We start from the raw sequence: 24154 nt of genomic DNA on the forward strand, positions 1-24154 counted from the left end.
GTAAGGTAATATCGCAGGTTTAGACAAAATTGGGCATGTCTGCGCCTGAGAATGGTGTTTTGCCCACTTAAGGCGTCGTCTTGAGGAAGAATGACAGCCCGTCTTAGGCGAGGTTGAATCCATTCGAAACGCCAGAGCACGCCGCTGCGCTTGGCTCGCCCAACTGCACTGTATTAGCAAGGATGATTAGTAGATATGCCTGAAGACCGCCCGTTGAAAAGCTCTTAATCTAGCTGTTGTTCACGGAAAATATATATTTGTGCGTAATATATAGGTTTACAAAAGTATCTGATACAAAATATTTCTTTACAATACAAGTCTACTATTGGTTGTGAAGTTTAAAAAAATATCTAGGATAACTGTTTAGTCGAGAATGCGCCCGAATTTCAAGACAGGCACTTCAAGATTACGTAATTCTTGTGCATTTTAAACTTTAGAAATTATGTATAAAACAACAACATTTTTGGTAGTCAGGATTTGAGACCCGTCTTCAAAAGTGGGGAAAATACACACAAAAAAGTTCGAGAACCCCCCTCTGGCGAGTTGGCATGGCCCGTCGGCCCGCGGTATAAAACCGGCTGTGACACTGATACCATCACATTCAGTACAACATGGCGGCCGGACGCACCGCGCAGACTTCCGCGTTCGCACTTTGGACTATTTTCGTGTGGATATTCACTGTGGAGGCCGCTGAAGGTGAGTTTGTACGATAGATAGAGAGTATATCTACCTCTGTGGTAGATTTGGTGGGCTGTTGTTGTTTTGAGAGCGAGGAATGAGTTAGGAAAGTTGGCGGTGTAGCGAAGTGTGGTCGGTCGGTCCGTCGCGTGTGAACTAGCCTGTCGCGTCTGTTTCAAAAACATTGCAACTTTCTTCTTTCGTTCAACGGAGCGGTACACCCAAAATCACCAAAACCTATAGATGTATTTAAGTAGCACATGTGTAAAATAAAGGTCAGACTTCTTGATTTGATGATGTAATTTCACTTGGAGTTGAAAGAAAGGAGGAAATCTTGTCATCTGTCAAAGTTGTGCAGAGATATCGAAGATGGGCTGTCCCGTGTCGGTCTGACACACGCTAGCGCCTGTACCGACTGTTCAAATTTTTACTCCCGCATTTTCGTGGGATAGCACTAAAACTAACATGTAAAAGGTTCCCATTCGTCGTTAGAAATGGAAAATATATTTAGAAATTCAGGTTTGGGTTCAGAAGAAATGGTAGATTTAATGTTTGTGACGGTACAGGAAGGAACGAAGTCAGAAGTAATGGGTTGAACTTGCGGTTTTGGATTCCGGACGCTATTTTTGCTAACTGAAGATGATGTTTTACTCATAAAAGTGCAGGTTTATCGCGTTTCAGTTAATTTTTAATGTGAAAAGTGATAAAGGGGATTGTTTTGACGTGGCCTTGCGGTCGGGTATCGGGTTGTATGAGCTGGGGGGTTTGAGGAAGCGGGCGGTGGGCCCAGCTGTTACGGCTGACGGTGCGATCCCGCCCGCATGCCAAACATACACGTCGCGGAAGCTGGGCGGCAGGAATTCGTGGTTTCGGGCGGTGGTGGCGGAAAACTCTGCGCCCTTCACTCATTTACCGTGCCTCCTGGGTTAATTTTCTCCTCATAACCGCCTTGATTGACATGAATACTGGACAACACAAGGGAGAAGTGAGAAAACACCCGGCAGTGGCGTTGTTGTGAACTGACCCGTTTGACCCGGCATGTTGGTCGCCCTAGACCCTCCTCGCCATAACCGTCCGCTTATCCGTCCCTCCCTAAAGCGACTTTTGCAGCGCTTCTCCTTCAAATTCCTCACATTTTACATCACCTTCTACCCCAGTAATCATCCGCCAAGCCCAGTTTTGCCTTCTGTGGGACGTAGTTGCCGCGGTTTTGTGGGAAAAGCGGCAGGAACTTGAGCCGAATCTTTTGTTTCTCGCCCGGACCAGTTGACCCGGCCTGTCACCTCCCTGAACAGCTGTTCACTGCGTTCCTTTGCCTAGATGTAAATCTTTCACTTCTCCGTCAAGATTACACAGATTCCGATGGATTTTTAGGGTGACAAACTTTCCAAAATTGTTGATTTGATGTTAAAGAAACATTTAAAGATGTTATACATTTCTCAAATATCTTCTCAAATGACATAATTTTTTGGCCAACTTTATTGTCCAACATATGGTCCAACATAGAAACATTTAGCAAATCCGAATGATTCTAACCACATCTTTTTAACTCTCGTAATAAAGGACTTTTTAAATGAAATTGATGGAAAAAGGCGCTCTTCAAATCGTAAAACATAGAGAAGGTATAACGATTACACGTAATTCAGTACAGTAGTTTGTTTGGAGTGGGTAATGGTGTAGAAAATATTTCAGAGCAGCATTCTTCAGGCAAATGTCCCAACCTTGGCGACGAAGGCATGCAGAAATGGCCAGGTACATATGTGCTCGTCATCTCTCCATACACAACCGTGGGGAAAGATCAAGCCGTTTTATCTTGATTGTGTTTACCGACTCGTTTTCTAGGCACACTAAAGTCAGGAATCTGAAGTGATTACAGTCCAATGGTTTCTCCAGACTGTTTTTTCACATGGGGCACACATTTTTTATTGTAGAGTAGGCGAATCTTTGTCACCTGGACTCAAATGGCGGTGGGAAAAGATGTGTAACTCTCCCGAAAAGAAGCAAGAAAATTCGTCCTATTGTGGGGAGGTCTTAGGATGAAAGGAAAGGAGGATTTTGGGATGTGTTTGGATAGTGAGGTATTTCCTAAAAAGGCAGGTGGGCATGGTTAGTACAGCTTGCGAGTTTGTGACACCCACGGGGCTTTGCAATAAACACTCTGGTGAACTAACCAACATTACCATTATTTAAATCCTCCACTGGGAAAGGGGTTTTTATATTTGTAGTCTGCTTTCTGTGTTAGTTTAGCTCGATGGCAACAGATAAAGCTACACCCACATTATATTGCGCTGTCTGTACTGTTTTTCACAAAAAATCCTGAAATGTGACAAAAGATAATCTGTCGGAGTGTCTGTGTTTTGCGGCGTAACTATGTTTACGAAGCTTGCAAAGGACGGAGATGTTTAGAGTTCTGAGTTGTGCCATGAGTGGTCATGTTATACTGAAGGGTGCTCGACAGTGGGATTTGGAAAGGTTACCAGGGGTGGTTGGCAAATAATGAGGTCTCTTCAGCGGAGCATTGCAAATTATTCTGCAAGCTCAGAACTGGGGAGAAGAATAGAGCCAATCTAGGGGAGGGGACAAGCCTTTTATGTCCTATCTCTCCCTGGAATAGGAAGGCCCGTTTCTGGTTAATGAAGTCCAGTTCATTTGTTCTTGGGAAACAAAGTGTCCTCTTGCGCAGTGTGTATTTTCCACATGTGTGAACCTGGGCCTTTTATTGGCGTGGGGCCTTTTGGTAAGGCAGTGCTAAATTTACCCTCTGCTTGAGAAACTGTGGCGTCAGGGTGCGAAGGTGCGATGGGAAGGGCGAAAGGGCACGGCGGCAAACAGGCCAGACAGTCACAGGGTAAACATGTCCTGGAGGAGGGGGGGATATCCTCATCCAGCCACATTTACTCAGCTGTTGTCATGAGCAAACACTTATCCTGTTGGCAGAAAATGCTACTATAGGGAAAATGGTCGCACTACAGCCAAATTTGGAAGCAAAGAAAAAGTGTAGGATTTACAAACTGTGACAGCTTGGCATGGAGTCAATATAACTTCTACATAAACAATAGTGTGACCATATTCGGTAGCTGATTAGTGTGAAATTCAAACGTTTGTAACAGTTTAATCTTTGAACACACACAGTGCAACACTTCTATTGACATGGTTCAGTACATTTCGGAATTTTCCCTGAAAACATGATTCAGTGAGGTACATGTACTAGTGTATGTAAGGGTTCCTGCCACGTACATGTAGGTCCGTTGAACAGACTTCCAAAGATACATCTTTCTTTATAAAGGTAATTCACCCAGAAACTAATAAGAAGGCGGTATCAGCCTAATGTCTTCAGGCACTGTCTTCAAAAAAGATGATTTAAGTATAGTTTAATTGAGAGATTATGACTGCTGTTATTACAGCTTTCAGCGGCAGGTTTTTGTCTGCCATGACTCAAATGAACACCAACGCATGAGACCTCACAGCACAGAGATCGGCATGGATCAAACATGCCTTCGTTGTTACAGCGTCTTACTTTCAATCCAGAGAAGCAATGGGATCAATTAGATATTGTCCTCATGACTATTCAGAAGGAGGGGGGCAGGAATAACAAAAACAAATTAATTCCAGACAAACTGACAGAGTTTAAAAGGCTGTTTTCAATTTTTGTGCTGGGGATTGTTTTCTTTTCAACCCCAGTTTTTGTAGTAGGAGTAAAGGTAGACCCCATGCCACGCATGGGAGCATGTTTGCTTTGAATACCAATGAGCGGAAAACAGTAAGCGATGCAGCACGAAAGCAAAAATACATTTATCATAATATTTATTGCTGTCAAGCTTCTACTCTACTCTTAGGGAAAAGCTATAGATTTGTGCAGGCTATGTTCTTTCTCAGTATTGTTCTCGCTTTGACTGCGTCTCCGAGCCTTCTGGCCCTTTTAATCACAGTGTATTGGAAATGAAATAAATATGGATTTCTCAGATGTTGCCAGATTATCGGGGTATCGAAAGGATGTCATGAGTTGTGAAGTGAGTCGCACACTCCTATAAATTGTGTCACCGGCCTTATTTCTCTTTTTTTCCGAGGCCATCTGTGTGAATCAATGACTGCTGGTTGGTCACAACTCTGATTAAATCTAGAATATTGGAGTTCTCATGGTCAAAGCTGTAATTTGATCCAGAATATCGGAGTTCTCTTGCACACAACACAAGGCACTTTTGACAGATAGAAAGTATATCACTGCGGACAAGAAAGCTACATCATAAAATCTACCAACATAATAAAAGATTCCCAGCTTCTATTAAATCTTGTTTGACTTTTATTTTGCAGAAGTTTTGCTGGACACAAGAACCATGTCAACATTAGCGGGATGGACAGTCAACCCAACCAACTCGGTAAGTAAACAATAAAACATCTTTCTTGTCTGGTGCATCTGCCAGTTCTAGGCTGGATAAATATTCACCCCCAACAAATTCCCAGACAGTTGTGAAGGGAAATGAGCTGTCAAGTGATGAGTTGTATGACAGGCACACAGATCATAAATTTTCATATTCCCGCGTCTTGTTTACTCAGTTTGGATGTTTGTGAAGCAAGGGAAAAGTTGGGTTTTTTAAAAACTGTGAATCGTGTCAGACTTGGAAGGTGGAAAGAATGTTTTTTTAAAGTTTGTGTGATAAGGATAGCGAGTTTTGATGATGTTGTCAATCATGATAAAGGAAAGAAGACGTGTAAAAGATGCGTTAAAAAATTGTGTGTGGCTTTTGCTGGGTGTGAAAAATGTCAGTGCAAGGCTTTGCACACTTTTTGTTGTTGTAACCTGCAAGGAGATACTGTGGTGGAGAACTTGTATGTTTTTTTTGACTGCCATGCATTTCTGACAGCCAAACACGCCAACAAAACTTCTGTTATTTTTAAGATTTTTCAGTGCAAACATTTTCCCTTCATTTTCTTGCCCTGCCCTCCATATAAACCATTGTTATAGTTATACTCAAGAAAAACAGCACTGTACTTTTAAAGGAGAATCTTCTATATTGCCAAAAACTGAATGTAAAAGCAACAAACTTTCACATCAATAAATTTACATCTGTGTAACCTCCCGCTGTTCAGGACCAGTTCTCGCACTGGTGTGATGGCCTCCCTCCTGTTGGCACCAATTTGCTTAGGGCTCCCCCAGTAATTATGTTTCGCCAACGAAACATATTGTTTTTGTCAGGTTTCTTCTTCTTCTCCTTCTTCTTCTCCTGTCAAATCTTCAAATCGCTTCTTCTCGGTCGTCCGTCGACCAAATTAGCTGAAATTTGGTATGCAGGTAGAGTACGTGTATACCCCTAGACCCTTTTTAATTTTTTTTTGATATAAGTTTTTAAAATGATTTTATGGAGGTTTTTTGGTAATTTTCAGACAAAAGTCGCACATGATGGCCTCCAGTGCCGTGGTGTTGAAACCTGAGGACCTGAAATTTGGTTTAGTTGTGCATTGGATATTTACCCAAAGGACCCCATTATTTTTTTTTGCATACACTACTTCAAAATGATTTATTTTGCAATTTTTTGATGCAATTTTTGGTTATTTTCTGTCGGGGCCAGCAAGAACTAGGTCATACTGTAACATAACCCCTCCTACACTTCCCCTGTCTGGGACTTAAAACCAAGCAGATGTCAGGGGGCACCTCTACTAATGGTATTACAGAAAGTTATATGTACCTTATGTTACATGGTACGGATGTTATATTTGAAATGTAGGTACCTATAGGAAAGGTGACTACACCTGACAATTACTTATGCTAATGAGGACCTAATTCGCATAATGTATGCATAAAGTTGTATGTCCCTTACCATAAATGCTGCGGATGTCATCTTTGAGATGTAGGTACCTTAAGGAAAGGCGAACACACCAGGCCATAAATTATGCTAATGAGGACCTAATTTGCATAATCGATGCATGAAGTTGTATGTCACTTACCGTAAAAGGTGCGGATGTCATCTTTGAGATGTAGGTACCTTTAGGAAAGGCGAACATACCTGGCCATAAATTATGCTGATGAGGACCTCATTTGCATGATTTATGTGTAAACTTGTAATTCCCTTACCGGAAAAGCTGCAGATGTCAGATTTGACATGTACGTACCGTTAGCAAAGGTGATCACACCTGGCCATGAATTATGCTAATGAGGACCTCATTTGCATAATTCATGCATAAACTTGTATTTCCCTTACCGTGACAGCTGCGGATGTCATCTTTAAGATGTAGGTACCATTAGGAAAGGTGAATGCACCTGGCCAAAAATTATGCTAATGAGGACCTCATTTGCATAATTTATGCAGAAACTTATATTTCCCTTACCGTACAAGCTGCAGATGTCATATTTCAGATGTAGGTAGCTTTAGGAAAGGTGCACACGCCTGGCCATGACATATGCTAATGAGGACCTCACTTGCATAATTAATGCATGATGTTGTATTCCCCTTACTGTAAAAGCTGCGGATGTCATCTTGAACATGTAGGTACATGTCGGAAAGGTGAAAGCACCTGGACATTATTTATGCTCATGAGGACCTCATTTGCATAAATTATGCAGAAACTTGGATTTGCCCAGGAGTTATTTTGGGACAGCCCACTTCTTGCATGAGGAGTATGGGCGAAACATCCTGAATTTGCTCTTAAAGCAAATGACGGCCAGTCTAGTTCACACCTGTAACCGTTTACCACATGATCTAGAGCTGTGTGGAAACAGCGGGGTTTGAGTTCCTGATCATGTGGCCGAAATAGGGGCCTGATTACATGGGTTAATGCTGATTACAGGTTATTTTGTCCACTGGACACATCTGGTGGGACCTTCCTGCCCAGACTCAGCGTGCGCCTCCGTTCTAAACCCAGGAAACGAGAAGGATTCCTGCCCTCTGGGTCTGAGAAATAATTCAGACTCGGGAAATGATGAAAATTTCTTCCCTCCGGGCTGGGGAAGTAATTCACTCCTGCACAAGAATGACAAGTTCATAAAACTTCTCCTCTAGAAATATCGAATAATGCCAAAAAGAGGCGGTTGTGTAATTTGTCTCTCACTGAATTCATTTTACTTTTGGTCAACTGTAGTACAGCAAAAATTTTGAAAGACTTGCGGGCTTAATTACCACAGTTATTACAGAAACTTCACACTGCTACTACTAGTGCTAGATAGGTCAGTAGATCAGACATGCTGTGCCAGTCCCCTTACTACCATTACCAGCGAAATAAAGCTGAAGCACAGCTACATAATAACAATCCCCTCTACATAAATATCATCTCTAACATTTAATACATACAAAAACTGCTATTTGATGAGAACCGGCTATCCTGGAACTCTGTTATCACTAAATGTAGCAGCACAGTAGCGGAGGGAATAAAAGGCACTCTGACAAGTTTCATGGATAGTTCTCATTGTCAGCTATAAAGAAACAAGTTTGTTCCGCTTTCAGAAAAGGTTTCACACCTAGGCTGTTGTCTGAATGAAGCATTTGGCATTGCGAAAGCCGGAAAATTCCCTACAATCCCAGTTGTCCATCACAAAGTCATGTGAGGTCTGTAGATAGCGGAAAGGGGAAGGGGTTCCCTGATTTAGATATCATCTGGTTAAACTGGCACTTATCGGTTGTTGTTTTAGGACTGTCTTTTCTAGTCCATCCCTCAAACAAACACCTTCCGAACACCCACCTCTCTTATCCCCCAAGTCTGGTAAAACAAAGAAAAGCTATGCAAGACTTGATTGGTTGATCCCAAGTGTGGGATTATGGGAAGAGTTTCCTGCTTTAGATGGGTATCATCCCTGAATAATGTCCTCTTCAGGATCAGGATTTTGCCCCGGATAAATCTCTCGGTCAGGAAGCCATAGATTAGCCAGAGATCTATAGGCCAGATCACCCTCGGAAACTGCGCATGATCCTGTGAAATACACGGGGAAGGAAGATGATCTATGGAAGTGTTCCGACCTGCCAGGCACCCTCTGGTGCGTCTTAGCCTCGCTCAAATGGCAGGGAAACTCTTCATATAAATCGTGTCCTAATGTCCTCAGATGGGCTTGGCGATAAAGGACCGATATACTATAGCCAGGGGTAGACAGTTAACTCCTAGTACAGAGAGGAAAGAGTCGAGTTCTTTGGCACGGTAGGGTAATCTCTAGGACATTGATATGTGTTATGAGAAAGGTTTGCGGTAAGTTCTCATCCAAGAGTTGCATGTGATTAACAGTTATGACTAAACGTTCAAAATTGTGAAAAAGTGGGATGACTCCATTCCTTAGGGCAGTTGTCTACATATGGAGTCGTACTCGTAGGATTTATCTTTCCTTAGAATCACAAAAATAGAAACTTTATCTCTCACTGTTTTTGAAGTACATGTACATTAAAACAAGAGCACACAGACGTCTAGGCTGGCGGCCAAGTCAATGTTAGCCGACACCTAAATAATCTTTCTGAACATGTTGGGGTCACAGAAAGGTTTGGACATGAGGGTGTGAAAACATCTCGACCGGGTTGGTTCAGACGTTCTTAAGCCCTTCTTCCTTCCTTGTCTGTGTGTGGTGGGGCAGCAAGACGCCTCGTGCCACAAAAAATCAACCCTTCAAACCTAAACAAGCGCAAGCTGCTTGGATTCTGGGAAGCTACGAAGCGGATGCAAAGGAATAATCTGGATTTGCTCATCCGTCTGAAATGATTTCTCCCCCTCGCTCAAGGCCAGTGCTGCAATTAAAGCGGAAGTTAGTTCTGATGAGGCGCATCAAGCAGAAAATGGGAGACTATCGGGAGAGATTTTCACCAATCAATGCAGGCTAAATGATTGCGCCTGCAACGATTATCCATGTATCAAGAAAATAAACGGAGGAAGAATCCCTAATGGCCCAAAGCTATTGTTTATGTGAATGACTTGTGTATAAATAGCAGCTCCAATCGTTAAAAGGTGCCCAAACAAATTTAGATATCAATCGAGAGTCTTCGGTAAGACAAGGTGGTTCATTATAGATAAGAAGCCAGGGTGACTACTCGAGGTTGTCAACCTCCCCGCAATAAGAAGATTTACACACCTTGCAAGGCAAACACAGAAGTGCTATGGGCTGATAAAGGGTTTATTTGTTGATCTTGTGCGATAACTGCTCCAAAAAAGAAGACGTCTTGCTTGATAGATGTACCCTCAACTGTGGAAAGTTTTAATAAGAATAAGATTCTCAATCAATGCGATATATCATATTTCAGCCTTTATTTCAACAGATTTATGTTGAGTTAACTCGTCTTCAGAATATGAATGCATTACTAGCAAGTCAACAACCACAGTAAAAAGTTCCCTAACATTGCTGCCGAAATGGCCGTGGAAAATTACGGCTGATCTCCAATATGTCCCGGAATACTTTATTTCCCAGCCTGGGACGCTAAATTCACTCCATATATTCCCAGCCCCTTTCCGCGGCCGGTAACAAACATCAATAGATTCTCGCCACAGGACAGGTATACAGGGTCAGGTCGCTCCCTCATCTCACCTATCGATTTCCCCCCATGCGTCATATTCCGTCACCTCTGCTTCACATCCCCGACAGCCGCTATTAATTAGCCCGTACAGCGAGTGACACACAGATTGATTCGCGTCTTCGTCCGGAAGGACGGCGCCGCCGCCGCTCTCCCGAGCACTCCGTGTATCAAACCCAGAGATCACACACCGGTCGTAAAAAAAGAGACCACACTAACACCATCATTGGTATTATGTTGATCTTTTTAATGCCCTCAGCTAGGGCACAAATGGACTGGACTCTAAGCCTGAAACACTTCTGTTCGAATGTGTTACCCACTGAAAGCATGGTTTAAGAGCCTTTATTTCACTCGTGATGTATATGTGGTGAGAAGTAAGAGGTTTTTGCGACCGTGTGCTAATGTACAATGGGTCCGTAATCTCTGTATGTCCTTGCTTTGGAGTTTGATGGCTAGTTTGTGTGTGTAAAATCCAGGTCAGATCCATGTTGTCCTTTGAAGAGAAACATACTGTTACCATTCTGCCTTTTTTCATTCTCTGCACCAAATACTTGATTGCATTACAGTATTTACACATATGTCAACTTGTAAATAAGGAATTCCCTTTCTTTCTACATGTCAATGTTGTTACATGATTTTCATGTAGATCTAGTTTGAAAATTGAAAGTTCATTGTGTTGTCAGTTGGATTAAAATTTTGCTAGCAGAAGTGTACATGTAAAATTTATTTTCTGCTGATTTATATATTGTTTTTTCTTTCCCTTTCAGTGGATAGAGGTGAGCAATCTGAGTCCTGACAGCGGTCACCCCGTCAGGACGTACCAAGTGTGTCAAGTCCAAAGGGAGGACCAGAACAACTGGCTAAGAACTGAGTGGATCCCCAAAAAGGAGGGGCAGAGGATCTATGTGGAAATCCGATTTTCCATTCGCGAGTGCCGGGATATTCCGAATGTTGTCTCGTGTAAGGAAACCTTCGATTTCTACTTCTACGAATCCGACCAAGACGACGCTACGGACGAATATCCTGCCTGGAATGAATCGGCGTACACGAAGGTGGACAGAATAGCGGCCGACGGTAGGTTTAGCAACGTGAACGTCCAGGAAATCAACAAGGAGATTCGCAACATCGGGCCCATCACAAAGAACGGATTCTACCTGGCCTTCCAGGATTCTGGCGCGTGCATGTCTCTGCTGTCCGTACGGGTGTACTACAAGGTGTGCCCAACGGTGTCCCACAGCCTGGCGACCTTCAACAAGACCGTGACCGGCCCAGAGGTCACCTCGCTCGTCCAGGCCGCCGGTTCGTGTGCGCCCAACGCAGAAGTCGAGTCCCAGCCGACGGTGCAGTGCACCAGCGACGGGAAGTGGACGCTGTTCGCCGGGGGTTGCCGCTGCCTGCCGGGACACGAGCCCGAGTCCGACGGCTGCACCGGTAAGTCGCCAGTCTAATTTAAAGGCTCAATATTTACTCGTAGTGTAGAGTAGCGCCGGAGTAACAGGCACGGTTGATATTTCGCAGCCCAACAATAGTGTTCTGTTGTGCAAGCATGGGTCGGGACAACAAAGCAGGCCCATTGTTGGGCGTGGGGATGTGTCGCCTTCATGTCAAGAACATGTTTGAATGGAGCTTTATCCAAGGACCCTCTCATGTTCTGAAAAGGGGCTCGTTTACGGGTTTCTCGCTGGAAGTTCCGAGCTTTGAAAGTTGGTGGTTATTCAAGCCTCTAATGAGGGTACAAAGACGGCCGGGGAGACCAGTAGTAGCCAGAGTACACTTCTGGACTGTTTCCTTGCTAAGCAAACACTCTGCGTACCCAAACTCGGCTAGTTCCTGTTCTTGCCTAATGAGTTGAGCAGCCCAACCCTCGGCCTGGGCAAATTTGCAGACCAGCTTAGCGGAAAATGAGTAAACCTCGTGTCTTTTCAACGTTTCAACCTCTTCCCATCTGCATAACAGTACTCGGTGACCCTGCCATCCATAGTATGCCCGTCCTATATTTAGGAACACTGCCTAGCCCAAAAGAGAGCCATATCCTGACACTACTTTGAAACTCGATCTTATGATTAAGATACAAAATAGCTTTGCGTACATGTCTGGGGAAGGGAACCAAAACATACAACTGTAAACAGGCTACTTCAACTCCTTCTCTTGTATTTGCATGTCAATTTGCGGCTCCAAATGTCTGTAGTTTTGAGTGCCTTGTATTTGTACTTTGTGTTGGGCTCGCTCAGAGCCAATGTTTAGTATGTATGGGACGCCTACTAGCAGAGCGTTTAATCAAAAGAGATCGGAGCGTCGGCACAGACAGAGATGCGAGAGGCCCAATTTCACTAGGTCGCGACCTCTGCTACCATATCGTTCCATTGCGGCCATGTTGTTGATCGTGTAATAGGAACGGATAGACTCTTTTCCATTGCTACTCCCTAAATATTTCATGACTGTTTTAGCTCATGTGATAAAAGAGCCGTTCACAGGGACGTAACTGTTAAAATATGCGGGAACCCTTCTTTGGAAAGTCTTTGAAAGTGGCCACCATTGATTTAAACGACAAGAGTGCTCTGGTATGAGTGGGGCGATCGAACAGATAGCCTAGCAACCGAGACTCAAGGGCCCACAATATTGCGATTAGTTCTCTCAAAAATGAGTCAGTTTACTTTGCCGTTGACAAGTGTGTATGAAGGGGAGGGGTTGCTAGGATCAGTTTATGTCCAGGGGATTCACTAATATGTGGTATATTAATGAGAAGGCTGGAGGTCAGGGGTGACTAAATATGAGTCGCATGTTTTCAACAAGATCCCATTGACGGTAACAGGATCACGGTTTTCATACCAGCGGCTTGAAAGGGCAGGGGGAAGGATCACTGAGGGGGTGATGAGAAACATTTGTTGGTGGTTCCCAAGCCGAAAACCCCAAGCCCGCCGTGATACTGTTGATTTGTTACATGAAGCCCCTCGGTTGTAATACAATTTGCGAATGTGTCTACCCAAAGATTGGTCTGACGGCGTTTTATTCTGGTGCCAAATCATCACTTGTCCAATCTGTCTCTAGAAGGAGTGGGTGATTAGGGTGTACATGTATGTTTCTTCCCAGACGTGTTGGCGATGTGATTGTTTTCGCAGTCTTCACAGTCGCAGACCAGGGTTGTCCCGAATTGTTATGTTTTCCCCCTGCAATAAGGAAGGTGTTGAAAACGTTGAATCCGGTGTGAACCGAAGTGTGGAAAAGCAGGCCTAATGTAGCGACCTGATACAGTAGCAGCCGTCGTGCCCCCGAGGGAATACGATATACATTCCCCGTAGTAGTCTAGGTGTGTTCAGCTCAGGTTTGTGCATGCCTAAGGCTTGTGCACAGGCGGAGGCATCTATGGAATGAATGTGATTTGCTTCTCTGATTAATATTACCCTCCAAATAAGGGAATATTCTGATTCCACTTGGATGTATGGATGGAAAAGCCTTTACCAGACAACTTTTGGGCAGAAATTAAGTAAATTATCGGCCAAAGCACTTGGCTGTAGTGTAGGGGCTGAATTTTCATCCTCGGCTAGCTGACTCTTTTAGCATTTTTCTGCACCCTCTTTCAGTCAATTTTCTACTATTTTCCAGCCTCCAAAGGAGTATGGTAGAGACGAGGAAGATCGTAGTGAGCTAATCGCGTTGCTATGTCCCTGTGTAGTGTTCCTTGCCAGTGTGAAGTGATGAGGTACTTGATGTGCGTTATCTGTCAGACCCTATGGGGTAATAAGGCAGAGGGCCGCTGTTGAAGCCTGTCAGTCACAGATAGAGAGGCAGATAAGGAGATTTCTGGCTTCTGTCAAAGGTGGGCGCTGACCAGTAGCCGCTTACAAGTGGGGGTGACGATTTGTGGTGGACATCATAATCTCTGACCATGTTTGGCTTGAGGTGACATACCCTCAGGGGAGAAAGATGGTCTGATATGATAGCTGGCCAGGGAATTTTGGAATAAAACAGCCAGGCATTACTGTACTTCAGAAGCCTGAAGGGACTCCCATCGTCATAAATAAAGATGCGTAATCAGTTGTATCTGTGCCATTTCTGTAGTCGTAAAAGAGCCCAGGAACCAGAGTGCTTGTAGATAGTGTAGCCTGTGTTGTACAATCTCACGCTGTCAGGGGCTGATTGGGCCACCTTCCCTAGGGCTTAAGCTTCTAGTGGCTTGACTCGTAGTGGAAGGGCTGCTAGTGGGTGGTATATGTGAGATGCACTACGATATAACTTGCTTGTCAGTCAAACTGATCAAATAGCGTGTACAGTGCTTGCTTGATCCATACTAGTAGCCAAGGAGACCTGTGCAAGTATGTTGAATCAAGGCAGCTGCACTGTCTTGCTGAGAAAACTTCCTGAGACAACAACTAGAAGATAAAACAGACATTGGAGCGAGCTAGGGTCACGGACGAACTCCAGAAGAGATCTTGTCAGGTCTTGTTCTGTTCTGGTAGAACAACTGCACAGTGTGTTTGGGCGGCGTGCAGAGAGGGGAACGGGTTGCGGTAATGGGGCATGGGTGGCTGGGAAGGCTAACAGCGACAGGTTGGTTCACGATCACACGTCAGCGGGAAGCAATGTCGTGTCAGCGCTTAGCGGAGGGTCACCGGCACGAGACTTTCTCCGCTTGGGAAACATCAACTTCTGCTGAAGCAGTTAGCTGGGATTTGTTATTGTAGAAACACACATAAAACGTGGGAGAAGTACCGGGTAGTGACTGTATGGGGTAGTGACATACAGTCGAGGGTGAGTCAGATGTTGTCACAAGGACTAGGGTCACAGCGAAATGAATGTCATTTCATTCTTCTTCAGTCAACAAGGCTGAAAGTGAGACGCCGGGATTGTTTCACCAGACACTACGTATGCTGTGACTTCTGAGAAAGGGACCCCGGGTTTGGGTCTTACTATGAAGTCAGCAGTTTTATGAAATGACTCAGGATTTTGACATCAATTGGGTCTCCAGTTCAATTTTATATGTTCACACAAAAAAGGAAATGATAATCATGTAAAAGAAAGCCTATGGTGATCTATTGTTTTTGTATTGAAAATATTTTCAGATAGGAACAATTGCAGAAAGCATTGCAGAATAATTTTGACATCTTATTTGTCAAAACTGTGGCACAATGAAATCTGCCGCAGGATTTGCAGAAAGTTAAGTTAATGGTTATTCAGTCTTCACTCTAAATCTGTGCTATGCGGTGAGGAATTTGAGCGGTTCTTTTGGAGCAGAAAGGTTTCACGATGCACACTTGTGACAAATGACAGAACTTGCCCGGGGTCACCAGAACACACCGTGATTGATGACTGGTATAAAATTAGTATTCTCCTCCCCGCACCGCAGTTCTGAAACTTCAGGTAAGGGGCTTAAGGCCACAGCAATTCGATTTGTTGGTTCTCAGACCTAAAGAACTAGGAAAAGTGGACTGGAATATGAACATGGGTCTAAGATCCGAGAGTCCAAGAAAGTCTGATATGGGTTGAAAGTCTGTACTTCGGTACATACAGTTTTAGGGAGTGAATACACTTACAGTCAGTGTCTCAATACTCTTCCCAGCCTTCTGTTTTCATGTTGCTGATTCTTTTAGTAGTTTTACTTTGTAATGTCTGCATGAGTACCGAGGAATTAGATTACTGCTGCCTATATCTCTAAGTCCTGTCCTTGCCAGGGATAGAGAGAGAAAGCCCAGTGTGCTTCAGTTTTGAGGCCACGCAAGGACACCTAAGGTATATATCTCGTTGATAGATAAAATTCTCCCCCTCCCAAATTACATGCCTGTTTGGTACATTCCTCCATCACACAATTTACTGATACGAGCCATCTAAATATGCGAACAGAATCATTTCGAGCGTGCTTAGTTCTGCTTGGCCAGTTCCCTTTGTCTCACCTGTTTGAGATAATAAGTTTAAACCTGGAACGGACGGAAGGAGCGTCTTGGCACAGGTGATAAGGAGCACCCGCTGGTACCTGACCATTCTTCTTGAAGACGATGATAAAGGGATGAAAATTCTTTCTCCCCTGTTCTGTGAAAGATGTCTGGTTGTGATACAATATCGGGTGACAGTCCATTTCCAGCATCCTGTCTTCCTGACATTTCCTTATGTAAATTCTAGCATTTCGCCGTCAGAAATGATTTCACTCCGCAAGCTTCTTTGATGGAAGATAGCCGAGGTTCCCCACGACATCTTCTAAGGAACCGGCGCTTGGAAAACCGGTCCGGAACCAAATGGAAATCTTGGCATTTCTGTGGATGTAGAGAGAGAATGTGGAGGATGCCACAGGGGCAACATTGACACTGATCAGCCTTGTAGTCGGTACTCTCTCAGCGGTACATTAGTGATATCCTGCAGGAAAACCCTGGCTTTTAATTTGTGTCAGAGGAGAGCGGGAATGAAAAAGATATCAGGAACTGTCCGGGGACTCGCAACAAGACAGGCTGTCGCCCCGCAGAAATAGAGTAGGTCTTTCCACAGGCTACTGTAGGGTTGATCGGAAAATTGGGCAGGCAGTTTGCTGCCCCAACAGAAGGAGAAGAACAGATGTCGGTGGAAGGGGAGGGACACATGCAAGACTTGGCGACGCCAGCCATGAATAAAGAAAGCAAAAATTCCCAGTGCCATAGAACAGCTGTTACTCCCTGTCTTGCAAATTCTGATACCCAAGCATGTGTGTGTTTGTATGATTTAAAGAGTTGGAATAGAAGAACACAAGGTAACAGTATCTTTGTGGGACTACATTTTGAACTCATAAAGTTTCATAAGTAGGGAGATAAAGATAAAGGCCTGTCTATAATGAGATCTAGATAGCCTGAAATAGCTTGCTTATCGTATATGCTTAACAACAATTCGTGGTGAAATGAATTCTTAGACAACAGCTTTACTAGAACCTTTTGCATGCTCTTAAAGTTAAGATATAGGAAGTATGAGGAAATTTCATCTTTGCAAATACATTTTTGGAATATCAGAAATTCATAAAAGGCCTGTAGGGACCAAAGGGATATGTACAGATTGTTTTATTAGAAAGTCAGAAATGCATTTTTTGTTCTTTTTGAAGATATATTGGCAGAAACAGAAACATACAGAGAAAATTATTGACGATAGGACTGCACCCAAGCTATCGAACGAGAGATCAGCTTCTCTCTTGTTGCAAGAAGGAATATAAAACTGGACGATTACATGGGGAAAGTTGTTGTCTTTAAATGAGACTTGTTCAGCTGGAAATATCCTCCCGATTTGGTGGTTTGTGGCAAACCAGCTGTCCTGCTGTGAACGGGTTCGTCTCTTTGTCGTGCTAAATGGAAAATGTGCGTCTCGCACAATGGAGGAACAAGCTCACCTGGGGAGAAAGTACTGCCTGGCCTGTAATTATCTCCACCTTTGTTTAACCAGGGCATGTCAGCTGGGATAAGACTCTGACAGAGACGGATGACGACAGGTCTATAAAGGGAAGGTGGTTTGGTGGAGTGTTGAGGCTTTCTGATGGAAATGAGAACAACGATCACAGGATAACACATGGTTCACCTGTTCAGTGCTGTGTGTTGTAAATGGGGGATGATTACGCGACATGTGTGGATGATGGGTCGTGATGTATGGCCAGCCCCGGTTTGTTAAGGAAATGTCGTCTCGTTAATGAGCAAAGTACTTCAGCTGGAGGGCGTATGTACCTTCCCGAACACTGCATAATTTTCCCGAAGCAGTGCCTCGACTTGGTGGGCCCAAGATGTTGAGAAGTCTTACCACAAACTCTACAGTTTCCCCAGTAATACCTTGACTTGAGATCATCTTGAGAAATCTTACTGTAAACTTGAAACATTTGCAAAGGATCTGTCCCTGAACAGACCCTAAAAACAACAGAAAAAGTGGCTGTTCCGACCAAACTTGACATTGAACACATTGCCAAGAATAACAGAAAATAACATCGGAATGTAATATTTCTTCCGCAAGTTGAAGGGAGTAATTCTAGAATGACTATGCTCCAAGCAGTTGTTTAGTGTCTGTCTCCAACGTTAAGCCTTACAAACACAGTATGGTTTCTGTCTTGCATGTCTGTCTGTCAAGCGAGCTTGGCTATTTTGTGGTCAGGGAAAAACCACCGTTTACAAATGGAAGCGAGGAGAAAGTTTGTGGCTGTAGCCATGTTGACCCACAACACGCTATATACCATTTGATACGTTTTATAGCGGAGAAAATACCTGGCTATATTTGGGCAAGCAAAATGATTACAAATTTGTTTTCCTTCATTATAAAACTCCCAAATGAGGTTTAAATCCTTGTAAGCCTTGTTTGAATAATGTCTGTGCAACCGCATTGTTAAAGTGTGGAAAACCTAATTAGCATAAGACAGCTAATTACCAGACCTTATTTCCCAGGGGGGCAGACAGTTTATTTCGGAAAACAAAGGAACAAATTCCTCTCCGTGTGACTCCGTGTTCGCCATTGTTGCGACTCGTTCTTCCATTTACACGGACAAAAGGACGGACATGTTCAGTCAGTTCCGACCAGCTGGTGCCTCCGAAAAACACACCTGTTTCACCATAGGAACTACAAGCTGGAACCGTGCAAAATTGGGTATTTTGTTGCCTCTGTTTTCCCGACTTCACTTTGAAAATGCAAGAAAAATACTCATAGATTGAGTGTTATAATACATAACACAGCTTGACAAGAGATATTTTCCATACACATGTAACTTCAAGTTAATTGCAAATTTTGAGCCCTAAGGCTAATTACAAGCAAAGAAACAAACAAACAAATGGCAGACTTTGTATACGCAAACAGAGACAGAGAAAATAGAATGAAGTATACTCCTAAACACTACCTGCACGCTACATTGATGAACATGTTGTGTTTACGTCTCAGGATTTTTCTATTGAGCACCTTGCAGCAGAATGTCCCAATGAACGCTTTTCACGTAGGCTGACATACGGAGTGACAGTGCTTGTCCCTGTTTTCGCACCCCCTCAGAGTGGAAAGCCCTGACACATTTCCCATTAGCAGTATTGTACACATAGTCTCACCAGGGGCCCACCCTACTACAGGGATAACCACGTAATAGTGCGAATTAGAGGTTAACTCTACCACAAGAATGCCTGACCTTCAATACCTACCAAGTAGCTGAAACATAAAAGAAGCATTTCATCTTTTTTCCCTCTCTTCATAACAACCAGGTGCTATTTATAGCCGAATGGTCCTCCGAAATGAAAGTCTTGCTGTGTTAAAATTAGTTGGATGCATTCAGGTGGAAGTGAATGATGCGGAAAGGCAGCTCGGAAAATTGGGCCAGAAATCAACCGCACTGACGAATGGGAAACGGTATTCCGGTAGTCGCCACCGGCATTCAGATAACGGCGTTATTAAAAGCTGTTACATTAATCACAAGTATGATCTGTAACCTTTGCTTTGATTAATTACATTTGGAGACTAATTGTTCTTGTCCAAAATAATTTTTCCATGCTCTTCAGATTACCTGTAATGATAGTGGAATCTTGCACAATTCCTTAGAAAAGAATCTAATTTGGTGACTATTCCAAAATTGGAAGATTACATTTCATAAGCTATTCAAATCAAAGATGTACGCTTCTTATGGTTTCATACACTTATACAATCCAAGTTGTATTCTTAAGATGATCATCTTTTTGGATGTGGGTTCTTAAACACAAGAAGCAGGGTCCTTCCAAAGTTTTTTCCTTTAATTGATAGAAGACATTTTCTTTACTTTTCCAAACTTAGCACTATCATTTTATAATCAAGGCACACTCTGTGCACCATGTGTTCATTGAGCAATATGATAGCCTATAGAGAAATGGGGTGTGAATGACCGATATAGAACTGTCTATTCCAAGATGAATGCTTTCAGGTAGCGTAGTGTAAGAAATGACATGGTTGTCAAGACTTTCCGAGGTGTAGCGATGATGTGATGTGGCGGAACCAAAACGCTCCTCTAAACGGAAATCATTTCATCAACTGCCTGGTTTTCCAAGCTGCAGTTGGTACTTGGCAACCCAGGCAAGTTGTTTTCTCCCTATCTTTACCTTTCCAATTATTTTGGTGCGATGCCTTCAATTTGCCTTAAATCTACTTTCCCCGATTAGCCGAGAAGAGAATTACTGAGACCATAATCTTCTCGCTCCAAGTCATTACCCTTTTGGTCCAATCTCCTTCTGTTTGTGAATCTCCTGGTTGGTGAAAGCGTTCCCTTGATGGTTTGGAGGCCGTCTACATGTCTGTGGCTAGCAGGGAGATTAGCATCAGAGGATCCAATAAAGAAGAGAAATGAACTTTCTGTATTGTCCAAAGAGATTTCGGTGTCGGCCACTAGTACTTGATCTACTAGCAATTCTCCTGTGTTTTGTTGCAAGATTTATGGTAAGACTCCATGTTGAAAACAAACTGTACTGTAGTGCAATGATTTTCTTTCACTTTGGGGGGCATAGTGGAGCCAGGTAAGGTGCCTTAAATTCTAGCCTTTGATAAGAATGATTTGATAATAATGATTTGATAATCTTCCCTGGCATGGTACTGCCTCAATTTCTCGCATCACCTTTTTTTCAAACTAATGTCATTAAAGGTTTTCAAGCGCAGACAAATTAGAGAGCAAGTCTCAGTTTATTTGCCATGGGCCAATTGGTTCACTGTGTAACTGTAGTAGTTCCCTATGTATGGTTCCTAATCAGATGGAAAAGTCCTATTGATGCGGCCACATTTGAACAGTAGGTTTGCGGAGGGTCCTCTAATTAGGCTCAGTGTTTACTCTACGCTGCGATCTTGTTTTCTCTCTAAACTACTCAAGGAAGAAGGAATTTTGATGTGTAAAGACAGTTTCACCTTCGCAACGGTCAGAAATGGAAAAGCACACAAAGCAAAGAAAGGGTTCTTTATAACTGTAGGTGATTAATGGTGTTTGTAGGTGGATAAGAAGGCCATCATAACTGGTTCTTTTCTTGTGGGTTGATACAGATTTGTTGATGTTTCTCTGACTAAAGGAAATGTGCATCATAGCAACAACAACAACATGGGTTGGGAAAAGGCAAAGGAATGGTTTTATGTCGTAAAGTTATATGGCATGTTTTCTGTTGCAGTACCAAACACCAATAGTGTTTAAACTAAACAAGTTTTCTAGCCCAAAATTCTGTGGACCAAGCCAAAGAAACTTTTCATGTTTTCATGTCGTACATAAAAGCCGCCATTGTTAACCCCACTTTTCCCTTCGCCATCATGTTACAACATGACAGATCTTAAAGCACACAACATAAGCAGGCTGTCCGGGAGACTATACCAGATTAGCCTGTATAGACTGGTAATGGGCGATGCTATACATTCACTACATTAGCTGAACCATTGGACAAATCATAGGCTAGGACAGTGGGTAAGGTGAGACCATTGTTTACATTAGTCAATCCTGAGGTGTGGCAGCCCAATCATACTAATGGTTTTCCCTCCCCCTCCACCACCTTGCAGGTGTAACCATATACTTCTGATTCCCGAAATTACATTACTGCATAGCTGGGGCTTTGTGAGTTTTAACAAAGGAAAAACATAACAAAATTCGCAAGCTACGTGCACGAAATCGCAAATGGGGACTCGAACCTCCCCCCGAAGCATGCTTGCCTTGGCAACGGGTTATGGAACAATTGGTTATTTTTTTTACATCCGATACGGTGTTTACATTACTCGATAATTCGGAAAAGTGCCTAATCTATGAAAACAGCGAGCACTCTTACTCCCGAAGCAAAATTCAAGTCAAGTCGAGTACCTGCGCAAACACATGCAAATGCCAAACCAAGGGGACTGCAGCGAAGCAGATTTTTATGGCAAGATATGAAATGAAAGTGCCGCGCCGAGTTTATCAATGGAAACAGGCTTCGGTTTGCGTCTCACAAAATCGTGGGTAGCCGGGAGTAAAACGAACCGTGGAGAGATAGTAACACGGTTCTCACACTGCGTAACAGAGAGAAGGAGATCCTATCGCATCCCCCTGGGAAAGCAATAAACTCATATTGGAGAAACATCGGAATTATTTTTCCTGTAGATCTGAGGCCTGTGTCTAGAAGGGAAGGGCTGGGTGGAGTGATAAGAGACATCGTGGTTAGGCCATGCCAAATTAATTTGTCGGTTCTCAGATTTATAAGAGTTGATATTAAACTGGACGATCAACATGAAAATGAGAAGGTATGCACCTTGGTACACAGTTTCAGGGAGTGAATGTAGTCAGATTCAAGTTTTTCCTCTTGTCCTCTTCTTTCTTAATTGCTCTCTTGTCCGAAACCCAGTGAAATCAATTGGTATAGACTCAAGGGAAGGTTTTTGTCCATAAGGATAACTGAGGGAGGGTGTGGATGCTAACTCCTGATTGTGTCAACTTTGCAGCAAATCAGAAAATTGGAAACAGGCTTTCTTTTTATCAGGTAGGCAGATAGAATGGGTGGAAAAAGGGAGTTGATTTGTTGAATGATAAAAAGAAACTGTCTGGACCAGGCAGTGTTTCTTGCATGTTGGAAGCTTGAGCGGGAAAAATTGACACTTGATAAAATCAAACAAATGTTTCTGTTCTGGAAAGAATTAATTCCGTAGCAGTGAAGAATCGTGTTGTAGTAGAATTTAATCAGTTAGGAGATAAAAGATACTAGGATAATGTATAACTATAACTCTCCTTCGGAATATATTAACATGGTAGTTCATCTGTTTCTCGTGTTCTCAAGTGTTTCTTTTTGGCTACAGTACTTTGATATGTTGGTTCGCAAACTCAAAACATGATTCAGAAACATAGTAACAATGGGTAAACCTATAATTGAAGTGTGTGTCAAGATATGCATTTGCTATGTTGCTATATTGTGTTTGTTTGAAACATTAGAATGAAGGAATGTTCTTCTGGCTTGCTCTTTGGTATTGGTTTTCAATAGTGTCACATTTGTGGCCTCGTTCCTTATTGTAACAGTCAACAATCCCTTTTGAAGGTGGATTATGATTTATGGTTTAATAATTCATGGTCTAATAATGTCCTGCACTTTTGTGTTACACGATAGGAGTCCACCAGTCCCCTGGGAGGTTGGGCAAGAAAAATTGCACCTACAATGTACTTTCCTTGTTTGGCATGTCAGCACATTTTTGGAGGGTGAAAGTAAAAGGAAAACGTGGGATATCCTTAAAAATATAAAAAGGTTTCTGAATATTTGTCTCAGTTCTTTCACTTCGATTTTAACATTGTCCAGTTTTTTCTCCGTCTCTCTCTCCATATCTCTCTCCTCTTGCAGTTATGCAGATGGCTTGTGCTGCAAATGTAACAGCGGTTTCTTGCTCCTTGACCACTTAGTCATGCCAATCCTTTAATTGCCGTCTTACACACCTTTAGCACTGTTTTTTTCCACATTACACCTTTTCTATGACACCTGTACATTCTTTCCCCATTGTTTCGGCACAGGTGGGCCCCGCGTCTCGCGTGATAATGGTTTCTGCCCCCTTGACCACCCCCCGGTGCAGATCTTGCCACCTCGGCGAACCTAGCTCTTTATTCGCTAACCCTCGCCCATTGTGTCGGGCGTTGACCCAGAACTGAGTGTACTCTGCCCCTTGTAGCCTCCGTCTTTCCTTTTACATCCCTTCAACCGTCCTGCAAACCCATCAGCGAAGGCCTTGGAGCCTGCACGATGTTTACTGTGTAGATTTACTCCACCAATCAATTATCTCGATGTGACAGCAATGCCTGACCGATAACTTTTTGTTTATGTTTTTTTATTATGTCAGCAAAAACACAGCTTTTTAACCAACATTAGCTTTCTTCCGGGTGGTCTTTCAAAGATATCTAGTGAAACTCATGCAATACTGTGTGCAATACAGTAGTGTAGTATGTACATTTGTAGGTGACCAAACTTTAAGAATAAAACATTCACAGTCACAGACGTTCAGGAAACAACCCATTTGATTTACGTGCCAGTAAAATGTAGAATACAAACATTTTCTCTGACTTGAAATATTCCGAGTTGGTTCTAGCACAGTGTGCCTCAGAATTT

General features: G+C 43.1%; 1 protein-coding gene across 2 annotated transcripts in view; it reads left to right on the forward strand.

The window, feature by feature from the left end:
- The first annotated feature begins 574 nt into the window (after positions 1–574).
- Positions 575–24154, forward strand: part of LOC136443677 (ephrin type-B receptor 3-like) — a 100133-nt gene continuing 76553 nt past the window's right edge. For both annotated transcript variants that reach the window (XM_066440998.1, XM_066440999.1), the window contains exons 1-3: positions 575–696; positions 4990–5054; positions 10919–11582. In XM_066440998.1, coding sequence (XP_066297095.1) covers positions 612–696; positions 4990–5054; positions 10919–11582 — 814 coding nt within the window. In that variant the 5' untranslated portion in view covers positions 575–611. The remainder of the gene's footprint in view (positions 697–4989; positions 5055–10918; positions 11583–24154) is intronic.

The sequence above is a fragment of the Branchiostoma lanceolatum genome, chromosome 10 (genome assembly GCF_035083965.1).
Source record: "Branchiostoma lanceolatum isolate klBraLanc5 chromosome 10, klBraLanc5.hap2, whole genome shotgun sequence".
Lineage (NCBI taxonomy): Eukaryota > Metazoa > Chordata > Leptocardii > Amphioxiformes > Branchiostomatidae > Branchiostoma > Branchiostoma lanceolatum.